The sequence below is a fragment of the Octopus sinensis genome, linkage group LG7, assembly GCF_006345805.1.
Source record: "Octopus sinensis linkage group LG7, ASM634580v1, whole genome shotgun sequence".
NCBI classification, from domain to species: Eukaryota; Metazoa; Mollusca; class Cephalopoda; order Octopoda; family Octopodidae; genus Octopus; species Octopus sinensis.
This window is the reverse complement of record NC_043003.1, coordinates 74815697-74833145: the sequence shown is the minus strand read 5'-3', so window position 1 is coordinate 74833145 and position 17449 is coordinate 74815697. Positions and strand designations below refer to the sequence as shown.

Genomic DNA, 17449 nt, shown 5'->3' with positions numbered 1-17449 from the left:
TTGCCTTATTTAAGCCTGCAAACACACACCGACACACCGACGCACACACATGTATGTATGTGCATTAATATACACACATATATATATATATATATATGTATATATATATATATATATATATATGCATCTATGTATGCATCTATATATGTATGCATATGTATTTTAAATATATATATATATATATATATATATATATATTATGCATTACACCGTTAAATATGGTCAGATTTCAAATCAGTCCGAAGATAAACACATATGATTATCTTTGCAATTGATAATTAATATACCATTTATAGATTTTACTGTTCTTGAAATGATTTTATTTACCTAGAAAAATTTATTTAAATATGTTGAAGCTCCGGATGGAAATGCTTTAACTAATCTTGTCTGTTAAAATACTAAGACTAATAAAATATGTTATTGATTTTAGTTCAGGTAGAGATATTCGCATGTACATTCTGATTCCGTTACCCATCAAAATCATCGCTTCGAGTCAAGGAAGTGACTTGCATGTCGTTTCCCTCGTTAGAACGTATGGATGCATTAGATAATGTACATGTCGATAAATTATGTATCAATAAAATGTAGAAAACATAGTTAGTTTGCTTTTCCCAAGGATCATAACTTACCATTCACAAAAGAACTTAAATATTCATGGAAGAGAGGCGACAAATATCTCTTGAAGAAATATCTCGTATTCAGTTTGACAAAAGAAACCATTGAGGACTAATGTTGGCGTCTGAGAAAAAAAAGCCAAACAATATATAGAGAAATAAGGGAGGAAAGGGAATGGAAGGTAGAAAGTTTGAAAGACTGCGTGGTAAGCGAGGAGGAACAATTAGTTGGTACAAATACAGGAACATGTTTTGCATAAACGAAAAAAATCTGAACATACATGTACGGATATTTCTAGACACATACACATTCACGCACACGTACGCAAACACACACACACACAAACACACACACACAGACACACACACACACGCATATATATATATATATATATATATTTGTATGTATGTATGTCTCTATATATACACATATGTACGTATTTTATCAAAACATATATGTGTTTCTGACAATATGTGTGTGTGTGTGTGTGTGTGTGAGTGTGTGTAGAAACACATTTACCAACACGTAAAGACAGCAACCGCAAGTAGTCTTTAAGAATGAGAAAATTACTGTGTTGACCAAAACCAATTCTACACGCTCTATATCAGGTGTCTATTGAGCATTTTACGCTAAACTATACATACACAAACATGCACAGACATACACACACCAATACAGGCAGGCACACATACTTTTATATATACGTACATACGTAAATGTATATATATATAATATATATATATATATATATATCCAGATTTATATATTTGCATACACACGAAAGAATATATATATATATATATATATATATATATATATATATATATATATATACATATATACATACACATATATATACATATATATATATATATACATACATATATATATATATATATATATATATATATATATATATATATACATATATATACATGGATATATGGGAATAGAGGGTGAAAGATTTATCTATTGACATTGTATTAAAATAAATACAAAAAAAATATTTAAGGCAGCTTCTTCCAGTTTTCGTAAAAAGTACACCGAATTGTTGGCGTCACTATTGGTATTTGTATTGGTGTTTTGTCTTAGTGTTGGTAATATTTTGCTGATTTCATTTTATTTTCAGTTAATAGTTGTAATACCAGTGTATGTAATTATAGAGTTTGTGGTTGTGAAACGTCAAATATTATAGGACGGTGTATCTTATGCAATATTAATTGCCTTTCGATCAAAATACAATATGGTTATATACTTTGTTGCATTCTTTTCTTTTTTTCATTTTGTAATATTGTTGTAGATTTTGTTTCGATTAGCATGTATTTTTAAATTATATTGTTTACGGGGTTTTCACTTGGATTTTTTCACTTAAATATGAAAGAATAGTTATTTATTATATATCGTACATATTCTTTCCGGAATATTTAAGTAATATTTTAGAAACTTTGCTTATTATTAATTTATTTCTTTTATTCATTGAACTATTAATATTATCACAATTATTATCATTACTTTCTCTCTTCGTTATTGTTAAATTTTTTGTTTTATTATTGTTGTTATTGTAATATTTTTATTTGTATTCATATATGTATATATATATATATATATATATATATATATTAATATATAAAAGTATGTATGTATACATATAAATTAATGTGTATGTGTATATATATATACATGAATATATGTGTATATGTATATATAAACATATATATACACACACATATACATACATATATATATATATATATATATATATATATATATATATATATATATATATATATATATATATATATATATATATATATACATATGTATGTATGTATATATAATCTTGCTACGTTAGGATATTTGCTTATAGCGCCATTTTTTACGTCACATATTCCACCATTTGTTTTTTTTCATATTTCATTTAACGTTCTTCTTTGCCTTCTCCGGCTGGCTACAGCTTTTTCACCTCTAAGTCATTTTGCTCTTAGGTGATCAATTATGATTCAATTTATTTATTTCTATTATTCTCATTTTTTTTTATTCCGACGAACTCCTCCTATCGCAGCGTACACAATACACATATGCCATGCACAATTTTTGACTCCCTTCAGCGTTCGACTTTCTTAGAATTTACCGATGATGTGGTACTTACAAGTAAAGCGTTCGATTGTCTGTGAAGTTTGTAAATTTGATCGGGTGTCATATTAACACTTGACACTCTTTTGTTGTTGGCAATATCGGCAGCCTTAGCCTTTTTACTTGTCCAAAAAGAAAAGCCTGGATGTGCCACATGGCTTATGCCAGTTGCCTGTGCTAAAATTCCTGTTACATAAACGTCTTCTAAATGAATAAAAGGCGATTGTCTTTTCCATTTTTCCACACATAATTTCTTACCTGCCTTCTGTGACATGACGTAAGCTCCTCCAGATACATAGGGAGGGTACGTCTTTGGGGCAAACTCACTGAATCGCACACCCCACGGATCCCTCAGGTCTCTTTTTACAGGGGACATTATCGACAAAGCCCCAAGTATTTGCCGTTGACTTATTACTTTTTCTCTCAAAAGTTTTAATAAATACCAAACATTTATGTATACGTCATCGTCTGTTTTCATGACGTAATCGATACTTTGGAAACTGTCTGTTATCCAACATAGGCCACCAATGACCTTCAAAGATAAATTTCTGTAACTATCAATGACATCCACTTGTAAGATGTCACCGTGGAGAGCATTTTCTTTATCCATCAATGCATTCCAGTAAGGATCTTCGTGTTTACCAGTTAGAAATAATACATGAAATTCTTGACCCCTAGATGAACCCCATGTTTCCCGTATTGCTTGGCGGTACTCCAGTCTTTCTGGATGACTACATACAATTACAACTAGAAATGCACTATTATACTGTTGAAAGTGTTTAGGCACTATACCCACTTCAGTTGTGACGTTAACTTCATCTTTTTCTAGCAAATTTATACTTTGCTGAAACACACCACTCTTTAGGCGTGAACGTTGAAATACTGTGGAATTAGTTTCATTTGAATGCTGTTGCTGGAAATGATTGGCGCGTGCATCGTAATCGTTGCTTGACATAGCAACACGTGTAAATTTCCTTACTGAATGCAAGCCACCAAAATGTGAATTCCCTGTAGATTTTCTGCGTACGTTATTGTCAAAAGAATGAAGCGGATGTTCAGAGAGTTCATCTGGGAAACTAAAGCTCAGTGAAAGTAATAGAATTGAACCAAAAATACCCGATACTGAACACAGCGCCATGGCTCTGCGTAAAATTATTCCTGGAGAACAAACAAATGTTCCCAGGTGTGACACTTGAAGGTACTTCATAATAAATATTTACTTTTGTTCATATATATATATATATATATAAATATATATATACATATAAATGTTGTTCAATAGATAGATATAGAAAGATTTATATATGTTATTTTTCCCGTTTCTCAGTATTCCATAATACACGTATTAAGTCTGCTGTGTTTTTATCACCAAATCGGGGAGAGCATTTCACTTTCATTATCTATAAAACTTTGTCAAAAAGTGTAAGTGATGCAAAAATTTTAACAAAGAAACATATGCTTGCAGTTACCATTACTGAGGATGTCTTGGTAGACTACTGGATTTCTTTTTCTGTTTATATTGTATGGGATAAGAGGATAAAGCATACTAATACTAATTTATAGTCACTGAAATTGAATCTATCTCAAACTCCAATTGAGACGTGAAAAAGGAGTGAAAGATGACGATGCTAAAAAATATATGATCAAAAACTATATATTAATATTCTTCCCACAGGACATCGCTCAGTTGTATGCAATGAAGTAAAACTTCGTTAAGAATATCGTATCTTCGTAGAATTCTCAAAAATATATTCTGTTAGTATCCTTCAATAGCTGCAAAGATTTAAATCTCTTTCGCTGAATGTATCATTTCATCATCTATTTTTGTTTGTTTATTTATTTGGTGTGTAGATATATTTTATTGACCTGCTCTGTCTTTGTTTGAATGGTTTACAATATCTTCAAACTGGTCCTTCTTCTCGGCTGGTATAATTGATTCGTTCAAATGTTATCTTATTTGCATCTGAAAATAGATAGAAAAGAATGCAGTATTAGTAATAGAAACTTATCAGAAACAATTGTAGGGCATATAGTATAATTATGCGGTTCTGAAACATAGTTAGCATCAATTCATTTATTGGTCTCACTTTTGTCAATATCACCAATATTGGTGTAACAAATAAAGCAGAAATGAAAAAAGGTCATTTTGGGGTGGAGGTTATGTGGAATTGATTAAATCCACTCTAGTATTTGATAGGTACGTGTTTTATCGGTACAAGAAAATACTGATCACGGTAGGATTTTCATCTTATAAAGATGTTGTTGTTGTTGTTGTTATATCATCACCATCATTATCAGGATATTAATAACGGGACTGGAAACAACGGTTAAAATGACGCACTGTGCAGCAGGTTGGGCCCAGTTGTAATCCAGCAACTGTTAACCACGCTACAAGACATAAATGGAGTAAACAACTAGAAAGGATTGTTATGTAGTGTTGCTACCGGAACACCGCGGTGGATGCAAACGGCGTGCCACTCAGAAGGTACAGACAACAAAAGCACAGTGAATGGAAGAACCGAGATTATGTGACCAATCATGGGCTATATGAAAGAATGGATGTTTAACAGAACTGGAACGAGAAGCTATTAAAAGAATGATATCGGGTGATGCTGGACTGCGAGAAACGAAACGAAAGAGATGGGCAAATGTTCGCGAGAACATAATACAGAATTGTGAAAGAATTGAGATCAGTGACTACATAAACAAGGGATATTGATTAATAAGAGACAGGATTTTCGATCTATTAAATACAGAAGAGACATAATTTAATGGGTGACTTTAAGAAGGCTGACCAACGGTGACTAAATCAAGAGACGAGTAAAGTCAATAATGTACTGAGACACATTGAAATAAAAAAAACATCACACAAACAAATAATCGTATCAAGGCTGGTAGTAGGATTGTGTCGGAAGGGATGCGATTTAGAACTACTGAGATAAAACAGCGATAGATAAAAGTGGAAATAAACAACCGTAGTGGCAAAGGAGAATTTCTTAAGATATAAACTCCTTGAACAGTGTAGTGTCAATACTTGTCAGGAAAAGAATTTGATAACATAAGAATGAAAGGAAATTCGAAAAATTTAAGAAGATACAAAAGGCATGAATGTCGATACAAAAGGCATGATTGTTTTAATTGAAGAACTGAAGCAACGCATACATGCAAAAAAGGTAAAGCTAGATTTGAATAACGAATTAAGCAATACCAGCAAAATAAATTGTTTACAACCGACCAAAAGAGATTTTATTAAGAGATTAATGACGATAAAAACGTGAAATGTTAGTACCTGATGCTGAGGGAAATCGGCTTTTTGGGGGTAAGATATTGAGTAAGCAAGAACAAAATAAAACTACAGCTGAATGGCTATACAGCCTGAAGCAAACGGCTTCTTATATCTAGTAAGATGATGTTCACACTATCAGAAGAATGGGCAAAACGATAAGCAATTGGAAAGCAGCAGGACCTGATGGCGTACAAGGACTTTTGATAAAATATTTTCAGTTGTTGACATAAATGGCCCGGTGACAACATGATCAATGTGAAAGAAGAACCAAAAATAAACTACTGTGACAATTTGAAGTGGGAAATACGATGTTTGTACTCAAAGAAGAGGGTAGACGTGATACCAATAGTAATTGTTGCCCTTGGAAGTGTCAGCATTCAACTACCAGCATGGCTGAAAAAGAACGGTGCAAGTGGGAAGGTAGGACAGCTACAAAAACCATTATTGCTTGAAATTGCAAGAATTCTTCGCTGGGTTCTCGAAGCATGACCATCACACCCAGAAAGCTTTCCATCACACCCAGAAAGCTGAGCAGTGAGTTTCCATCACACCCAGAAAGCTGAGCAGTGAGTTTTCAAATAATAATAATAATAATAATAATAATAATAATAATAATAATAATAATAATATTGACAGTAATAGCAGACATGTAACATAGTTACGCAATCACTGTTTATTCATAAATTTGCCGCAGAAATGTAGTAACTTATATCACTCCATCAAGGTGACTGTTAATTATTTTATAAATTCATAAACAACCATGAAGAATTTGATGTTGTAAAATACAAAATACATATACATACAAAGTTTTCTATCAGTATTATGAATTTTTTCATAACTGGCACGAATATAAACATAAAATCTGCTCAAAGTAACAAAGTATAATACAACAGAGTTGTACTAGTACTGCATCCGGTTCAACGGCACCAATATAAATTTTATATTGCCACCATTAACCGATATTGCTACATTCACAGAAGAAATGTCGAATTCCATATTTGATAGTAATATACTCCAACATCAACCATAAAAAGATTATAAACAAATTTGCTTCGTATATCGAGTCCATGTTATACCAAAATGTATATATGCCAAAATTATTGCTCTGTTTTACTGTAAATGAGTGACCAGCAACCATTATTTAATTCAGACGATGAGGCCAGAAAGCGCTAGAAGCACGTTAGCCCTAAGAAAATAGACAAGTTATGAAGGAAACACGAAACCAAATTTAAATACAAAGAACATCCGCTCATTCTCATAGGCAACCATATTTTCAGCAAAACACAACACGGACACAGGCACGCATACATTCACACGCACAGATACACACATACATAAATATATATATATATATATATATATTATATATATATATATATATATATATATATATATATATATATAAAACACACTCACCCGCCTAAAAGCAAGAATCTATGTTATTAGATGAAGCAAAAGTGCATGCATTCTACCGATCATGCACAGTAGAATATGCAAATTATAAGTTGTATGATCGCACCACTTTCGTCCAGGAAGTGTAATGTGTTTCTGCCTCTATTATGGACATTCTTAGAAAAGTATGGATAAAGTAGTTCTTGGCAGGTGACATCGACGTTAGTTTAACAATCTTATATATACAAAAGAGTTCAAAAGGTATACAATACTACCCGTTCAGATCATGCCATATATGGCGTGATATACTTTACCACCTACTACACTTTTGAATATTTACTATTCAGAGTTTCGTTTAGAAAACATTGAATATTTTTTGTTTTCTGAAACACTGTGATTTAAGTAGATCTCATTTACTTCCATCTATACACATCATAGTAAAATATGGCTATACTTTGTTCATTACCGTTAGAATATATTGGAGTACTCAATTTAAACATTAAAGTTTTAGATTTGGCGGTCAAAAACAAACATTTTTATATCTCTTTATTTCTGTGATAAAAATGACTAATTTATATTCAGTTGTATATAAAATTGATATAAAATATAAGCAATAATTTAATTTTGAATAAATGTTATCTTGTCTCGCATTTTTAGCTCAATAAATGACACCAACAACGAGAAATAATGTGAAAGCCTAAGAAAATTTGCTTTGATCTTTAAAAATATATGCTGAGGTTGACATTTTTACTCGTTAAAAGCTGATAGCAGCAGTAAGTGATTGAAATTCCATTTCCTCCGAAAAGCAAAACAATAATTTAACGGCACATAAAGATACACCCACTAGTGTTCTTTCCTTCACCATTCTTTCATTCATGATAAATTTTATTTTTTCTTTTATTTTTTATTTTATTTATCTATTTTTTGTAATGACAAAAATATATTTCCATTTACTTATACATTTTATCTATTCTCTGGAATTTCCCCATTGGAAAATCCACTCCTTTCTTTATAATTCTTTTTTTTTTCTAGTTTTTGTTTTGTAGTTTCATCTTTGTTACATTTTATGTCATTCAGAATGATTTAAAGAAATAAAGAATAAATCTAGAAAATAGTTATTACCATAACCTTTAGAGGAATTCATTGTTTCGTTTTGGTTTTTAATACTAAATTGAAAGGAAACGTGCTGAAAGGTATTCTTTCTACGATTGACGTTAACAGTCGATATTATTTGAGATGGTCTTATATTACATTGATAACATTCTAACACTTGAATCAAGTGGCATCAACTACATAAATCCTTTTTATTAAAGCTTAAAAAATTCTTTAACATTCTTACGTAAACGTGAATCTCATTATAAATTTAACGATTTTTAAAAATCATTTCATGCCACTTAGTTTCTGTTAATCTGTTTAATTTAATTGTATTCATGTCAGTAATATATGAGCTTCAATAGCGTATCTACGCTAAATGAAATGTGAAGGAAACCTGGAACTCGAAAGATACAAAATTGAAATTATTGTGCCCCAGTATCCGACAATATAGCGATATCTAATGTTAATTCCTCTATTTGTATCGCTGGATAGTGTACTCTCTTCTAAAATTTCAAAATATGCTTGGGCTTCATTTTGTTTCTTCTATTAGACAACACATTTTAGATGTATTTACTTCACCACATAAAAATTGTATTTCTTAACTTGATCTTAACACTTAAAGGTATTGATTTACAATACATAACTTTAAAACCTACTATTGTTAGGGATAATGAGTGTCAGCTTCTATCACGTCATCTTTGTTCATTTTTCTGAAGCCATAAAAAATGGGCTTTCAAATACCCGTGGAAATAAAACTTACAAATTCTCTTTGCAATGTTAGATAATACGAACTGTGAGAGGCATGATATTTAGAAGTGTCTGAAAAACCCGTACAACGTAGATATTTCACACAATGCATATTCTATTTAGTACGACTCGGCTGCTTTGGCCCCGTAACAAATGTTTAAAAATAATTAGGGAGTGTGATGTCAACCACATGGTTCCTGGTTCAGTTCCACTGTGTGGCAACTTAGGCAGTTGTCTTCTGCTATAACCTTGGACTGACCAAAACCTTGTGAATAGATTTGGTACACAGAAACTGAAAGCAGTCCGTCATATATATATATATATATATATATATATATATATATATATATATATATATAGCTATGTATGTCTGTGATTGTCTCCCACCATCGTTTGCCAACAGATGTTGGTGTGTTTACGTTACCATAATTTAGCGATTCGGCAAAAAACACCGGTAGAATGAGTGCTAGGCTTACAAAAAATGGGGACAGTTTGTTTTACTAAAGAAATAAGTAAATGACTAAGTAACTGAATCAAAATAACATGCAACTACACCCCTCAAACTAGAGATTTAAATTTTTGAGTTTCTGAAAGTCCTCTATGAATATTATATTACAGAAGTTTTTATGCCTAAATGTTTGTACAAAGCAGTCGTTCACCATCCTCTTCAAAACCTCATGCAACTGTGCTTGCTACAAACGTACCCTTGACCGTCTGCTTGATTGATCTACAATTTAAAATGTATTTACTCTCATGTTCTACTGGAGACATAATCTAGTGTTATTCGGTTACTACAGTGCGATTCACATATCTGCTGATTAAGTGATCTTCGCATGTCTCATAATGAATTATTATTTTAGAGTGGCACCCATTTGGGAACAAACACGCACATTACGTATACACATGTATGGCATCTACCTAATTTAGCTTGGAGCTAATCATCGGCAGCATTCGTCCTATATTTCTGGACCGCTATATTAGCTTGGCGAGAAATATTAATATCCAGTACCGCTGCCGTAATCTCCTTGAGAGAAATTTAGAAGTAATAATATTTTGTCTTTATAGAAAAGCAGTGGACGTATTCCACTGAAGTTAGGTAAATAATCCTTCGAACAAACGGTCAGTAGCAACGCCTGCTGGGTTCGGCGAACACCTCCCCCGTTCGAAGGTTATAATGGACACAGGTTCGTGTGTCACGTACCTAGCTGGAGGTGATGGCCTCTTGAAGCTAATCAAAGGCAGCATTCGTCCTGTATTTCTGAAATGCCATATTAGCTTGGTGATAACTATTGAATTTAAATTGAATTACTTTTAACAATTAATTCATATTTATCAAACTATTGTTAGAGATAGAAACACCCACAACTTCATCAACTCCAAATGATATTAACTCAACAAAGCCATAAAATTTAAATAATATACTTACTATTTATATTCATAATCCCAGAATTTTAAATTACGGACTACACGCGTTTCATGAGGGTACGTATGGTATTACCAAAATACAAAGTCTCATTCAAAAACTAATTATGTTTACGCACTCCCAATCGTCAGGTCTACTTTCCTCACATTTATATATATATAACTACTCCTTATATATCACCATGTTTGTCCAAATAAATTACAAGTATATAAGTTAAATAAGTAAATAAATAACTTCATGAACCTTATAAATTTAAGACATAAAAATTATATATGTATATATATATATATATATATAAATCAAAAAACTGGAACAAGAACGCAGGAGACGACAATAAATCATCCCGATAGATAGATGATGAAGACGGACAAGAAAAAAAACAAGGACGAGTTATTCCTGGCCTCCTCTCATCAGTTTAGTAACAAAATTACCCTTACAGCATCGGGCAGTTACACTAGGTGTGGAAAAATTATTAAGTTGGCCATTCACATTTTATAGGCGAAATGCAACATGTATGGTCGTCACAAAGTGACGGAGGGTGCTAATGACCACCAGTATTGTTTGAAATAAGAGAAGAAAAATCTTAACCACACGAAAACACATTTCTAACGACTGACATTCGAGACATTCTCCCGCCCTCGATTTATAAAACAAATATCATATGTTCATACAATTCTATCATACACATAATATTACTATTTGCTCTCTTTCCTTCTTTTCTTTTCCTATATATATGTGTGTGTGTGTGCTTCACGTAGCAACATTTTTAATTCAATAATTAGGATATACTATGATGGACCTATATTCCATTCTCATATATTTTCCGAGTGACACCAACGGGACACAAATTTGCATACACTGAATTTACTATATGAAATTTCCCTTAGTTTCTTATGGATCATTATTTTTGCAATTTTAATTCCCTATGTAACTGAAATATTAACATTACATTTATATCATTTACAAGACCAAATTCATTACGAAATTTATGATACTTTGATTTGAAAACGAATTAATATTTACTCTAATGAATTTCGGATACGCGTATCATAGCACACATAAATTTATTTCTTTAACATAGAGTAAGATTATTTGAACGGTAAATGATATTTATATCAATTTGAGAACATGATTTTAGAAAGCTGTCAATGTTAATTTTTGTCGTTTAAACTTTTATTTGGGTGCTTACGGAAATAGAATGACTATATAGATTAATGGTTGAACGATTTATTGATGTTCTGGCCAAATGTCAGTATTATTAATGGATTTTGGACGATTCCATATTCACAGCAATTTTATAATTGGAATGGCAATCTTTGACTGTTCCTCTTATTTTGTAGATGATTCTGGAATTGTTTAATGTAAATTTTAACTTCAATACTTTTAGAATATAACTTAAAAGCAAAGGAATTTTTTGCTTTTTGGATTTTCGTTTGTTTTGCAACACTTTATGTGTGCAAGTGTGTGTTTGTGTGTGTGTAACAGTGGAACTGAACGTGCAGGCAGAGAACGATGTACTGGTGGACCTGGCGGAAAGCATCAGATTGGGAGACGTGATCATGAGAGTGTGGGTGGAGGGCAGTGGAAGAGGAAGAAAATACACAGGAATGGAAAGAATTTGGGAAGAAGAGGAAGAGAAGAATAAGAGGAAAAGAAAATAATATAGAACATCAATCCACCCCAAAACCACCCACACCCTCTGAGTCCCACCCTATCCCTGCAGACAGTGAACCCACTCGCTCCCCTCCAACAAGAAAACAAAAGAAAAAAAATAATACAGACAGACAAGAGATTGAAATCGAACCCAGGCCGAACATTTGTACTATGACAGAACGGAAAGAAGTTAAAAGGCTAATGGAAGAGTATAAATGGTATGAAGTTGGTGAGACTAGGTATACTGTGATTGAAAAGAAGAGAATAGATGAGTTTATGTTGAGGTGTGAAAGGGAGAATTGGGAGGTGAAAGATAGAAGAATGAGCGATGAATTCGTGGAAAATATGGAGGAGTATTTCGGAGTAAGAATGGATATGGAAGGTATTCGTATTGGGAATGAACATTCAAGTGACGGTGAAAACCAAAGGACAGGTAAGTGATGCTAACGGATGGGGCCTTTAGCATCGCTTTCATATTATCATTTTTTCATGTAACAATTCATCTTTCATAAATTTAATTATAATGTTCTATATCCCCATGTCTTGTAGTGTCCCCTCAGTGTCGCCCCTAGTGGGTAATAAAGAAATAGTGTGTGTTTGTGTGTGTGTTGTGTATGATGTGTGTGAGTGTGTGCACGCGTTTATTTGTATGCGTGTGTGTGGGTGTGTTTGTGAGGGTTGGTGTATCTAAAGAATTTAGATGTGCACTCGAAAATAAAAATGGATCGTATAGGTATTTGTATGTATGTGAGCCGAGGGTATATGGACAGGCGGTTGAATAGGGTGTGGTATATTATAACTGGAGTTTTTAAGCTAGAACTCTTAGGTTTTTAGCTATATTAGAACAACTACTCTAAATCATTTTAAATTTACATTTAACCTATGGATTTAAATGCATCATTTTATTGTTTCTCATATACTTCAGTGAACACATATTGTAAAAGAATTTAATACTGATGCAAGAAAAATGGTTTTGCTGGGGATTGAAATTCTTAAATCCTCTACCTCTTAGACAATATAAGAGGTTGTATTTCTTGATATTAATGCCACATGCAGACATTCAATTTACCAGATTCATAGTAAATGTGAAACTGGCTGCTTACATGCAAGTTGGTCAAGACAAATTAGTTTACGCGAAGAATAATACACAAGATGATTATGAAGATTTTTGTTCCAGCCTTAAAATGTCCACTAGAAAAGATGCAGAAGAAATGAAGAAAAATTAATATTTGAGAAACTCACAATTCGAATTATGATGTTTATGAGACTAAACTTTTATCATCTATTGTCAGTTCATGACCTGTTGGAGGAAATCAAATGAAATTTAATGACACATCAAGCAGTATTACGGGATGAGAACGTGTATTTAAGTTTATAATGCTTACTTGTATAAGAAGATGCATTTAACATTATAGCAGCAAGTAAACCAGTCTGATATTATTATCCGTGTCATATTTAAAGTATGGGTCTTTAATATCAAACTATTTTTGTAGAATAGTCACAGGGGGAAAGTATCTTGAAATACTAATAATTCGAGTTGTACAATAGTTACAAGAAAGCCCTTCCTCCTATGACCTCTGTCTCCTCTAAAATACCCCTCCTATATTGCTCAACAGTTGGCAAGAAGTATCTTGATCTTGATGAAGCATTTTTACGACTTAGTCCTTTTGATTAGGACTTAAATACAACTGGCTTTACTCAATGGATTGTTTTTCTGAGGGGAAGTATTGGAGTACTAACTTTAGAAGAGGAATCTTTGATCATGGGTGATTTCAAGAATTACCCCGTGGATAAATTTTAAAAAATCAATGCACAAAATGTTGATCCAATAATGTATGCTGCAGTATTAGGCGATATTAGAAAATATTTTGAACTGAAACTTAAGCACAATCTTTGATAAAATCTCCTGTGATTTTGATACACACATTGACAAAAAGTTCGGTGCCCTTCTATTGCATTGATATAATAAATAGCTTATTTTAGATGTATACTTTAATTTTGTATTAAATTTAATATTACATATCATATCGAATTAAGCGCATTCCTTTGCTGTTCGTTCAAGTTTGGTTCATCTTATATATATATATATATATATATATATGAATGTATATATATATACACACACACACACACACACACACATACATATATATATACAGGCACACGCACAGATACACAAACAAGGCTGCATCACAAGCGAGAAGCGCATATAGTTATATACAACGAAATAAGGAAGAGAGATAAATGTGCGTCTAGTTTTATGTGAGTCCATCTGAGTGATGTGCTACAACTTTTAGGAAGTATATATTGAATAAGTTAAATGATGTTAAAGCGATACCAAGCAATTTGGTTTAAAATGAAATTGGAATAGTCACATTACTAACGCTTTACTTCACTACATAGCTCATATGATATAAAAGTAAACACGAAATACATGCACCATAAAAAAAATTATATTTCTTATAGCACTGACATCAACGTTTACGCGCGTCAGCGAAAATTTACTATACTTAATATTTCTAACATTTTCGAACTAAATTGCGTAACCATATTTTCGTCATGAGAAAAGAAATCATAATAGTACAAAATAGAAATCTTTCAGATTAACTTTGAAAAATCCATCTTAATATTTTTCACCCATATTACCCGTGAATCTCAGTTGGCTTCTGGGGAGAAGTTCACATCAACTTATTTAGGGAGAAATAAACAGATCATGCTGATGACAATATGTAAACATTTGACAGATGATATATTGATTGGGAGATACATGGGTCTTTTCTATTGAGTAGTAATATACTACAGCGTTAATAGTGTATTTTCAGAGGTAGTACACAGTGTATGTGAAAAACAGGCATATTAGTTTCATATAGAAGTTTGAGACAATCGTAAATTTCCTTATAGTGAATGTCAGTGCGTTTGCGTAACTAAAATTTTACTTCCCTTACATATATCAAGAACTAAAGCTGCTTCGTGAAATATCCGACTGTTCATGTTATTGTTGTGATTATTATTATCATTATCATTCATCCGTCCTAATGTTCTGAGTTATTATTCCGCTGATGTCAACTTTAGTTTTCCTCGTTTCCGTGTCGATAGAAGTAAGTGCCAGTTGAACAATTTGGTGGATTTTATCGACTTACTCCTTGACCCGGAATTGCTAGCATTGTGCCAAAATGATATTATTATTGTTCAGTAGTTTTATTTTTATAACGTGTTTTCACTTCACTAGCGAGCACACATTTGTGCTTTGGGTATGTGCTGTGGTTTGCTGTGATGGTCTTATTGTTACTATATCGAAAGTGTTTTACGTAGGATGTGTGCAGTGCCTAGTAGCGCTATTTTCCGTATGTTATATATATATTTGTTAGTCCTGGTGTTTTTGTTATGTATTTGTCTAAATATTTTTATCATACATAATGCGCCCACTATGAGAGGAAATATTTCTGTTTTTAGACTCCACGTTCGACCTCTATTTCCAAGTCGTCTCCGGCTAATCGTTGAGAGGACGTTGGCGTTGTCGTTAGTGTCGTGTCGAGTCATTTTACTCCCTGTTACACTTGGTGTGTGTTCGCTTCATGTGAGTCTGTTACTGTAACATTGTTATTGTTACACTGTTATCTTACTAAATTATTATATTACTGAATTGCTGCTCAAATTTTTGTTTATCTTCCACATTTATGGGTGAAGTTGTGAATAATATTATGGAACGTAAACCAGCACCGGGCAGCTACGCTGCAGTAACTGGCAGGAGTCTAACAGCAGATACTAACAGCGGCATTATACACTGCGAAGGTGAATTCCCCGCATTGAAATGGCATATGCCAATGCCAACAGCAGCAGGTATTAGCAGTCCCATGATTACAATCAAAGTAAAAAGAAAACGTTGTTAAAAGTAAAAATACTTGCTGCTCTGGTAGAAAAGGATTCGGAAATTCAGCTGGCAGGAGCAGAATTGGAGAGACTGTTTAGTGTGGAGGTGGGGAGTGAGAACAGAAAAGCCAAAATAAAGGAAAGAAAATAAAAGGAAATGATGTGTGGTGTTACGTAACCTACCAGAAGAATATAGAAACAGAAAAGAAAATACTCTAGTTCAACCAAATAGTAAGAGTAAAGGTGCCAGCGTACATATATGCAGAGGATATGAAGGCAATAGTGATTGAAGAAGTAAGTTATAAGAGACTGCATGAAATGTGTCGAGATAATATTGACCCACCAGGAGTAAGGATGGAATTCAAAGAATTGCCACCAGTAGTGGATTTAGTAAAAATTGACCCACTAATGAAATATTACTAAAAAGTAAACAAGTATGTCAAATCGACAGGAAAAAAGAAAAGAAAAAAGAAAAAGGAGGAAAAAAAGAAAAAAAGAAAGAGTAAGCGTTTTAGGTTATGTTTAATAATATCGGAAAATAGAAGAACAATTTTAGACAACATATAACGGTTCAAATAGACGATAATTAATTGTTAGTTAAATACAGGATAAAAACGGAAAGTTTAAAAAGATTAATGGTAACTCATGTGATGAGGGGCGCATGCAGCCATTCATAACCCCATTATTGTATAACCATCTGACCATATTCGTTCTATGTATCGTCCCCTCTGTGGTGCCCTTGTTTGTTCCCCTCTATATTTGGGCCCTTGTAGCTAATGAAGCAACATAGCAAAATTCTAATTAACAACAGTAATACTACCAACAATGCCTCGCTGCAACGGTGGCGATAAGTAAGAAATTCTTCGGCATGAATCTGCTTCAGAAAGACATGTGTCCGGCTGGGACAGCTGAATAAATAAAAGAAATTGCGAGTGGATATCATTCCAACCCACGAATTGTTGGCAGGGACAAACAAATAAAGAGTGACGTACAAATGCATTTCCATAAACACAAAGCAGCCAGAGATCGGCCATCCAGGCGGATGTGGAAAGGGCATTGAAGGAGATAATGTTCGAATACCTGCGTAATCCGGAAAATAATTTTCAAAAAACACAAAATCTCCATAATTATTGCACTATTAGCTCTCTACTTCTGTGTAATTAATAATACAAATGTTGTTGCCATTTAGTTTTTACTTCGATAGTTAATTCATGAGCAATATATAGATTATTTCA

The 17449-nt window shown here is 32.7% G+C and overlaps 1 protein-coding gene across 5 annotated transcripts in view; it reads right to left on the bottom strand.

Annotated features, from left to right (window-relative positions):
- Window positions 1-2515: 2515 nt before the first annotated feature.
- The window catches only part of LOC115213932 (beta-1,3-galactosyltransferase 1-like), a 270873-nt gene continuing 255939 nt past the window's right edge, over window positions 2516-17449 (bottom strand). For all 5 annotated transcript variants that reach the window (XM_036504844.1, XM_036504845.1, XM_036504846.1 and 2 more), the window contains one exon: window positions 2516-4711. In XM_036504844.1, the coding sequence (XP_036360737.1) occupies window positions 2720-3955 (1236 nt within the window). In that variant the 5' untranslated portion in view covers window positions 3956-4711 and the 3' untranslated portion in view covers window positions 2516-2719. The remainder of the gene's footprint in view (window positions 4712-17449) is intronic.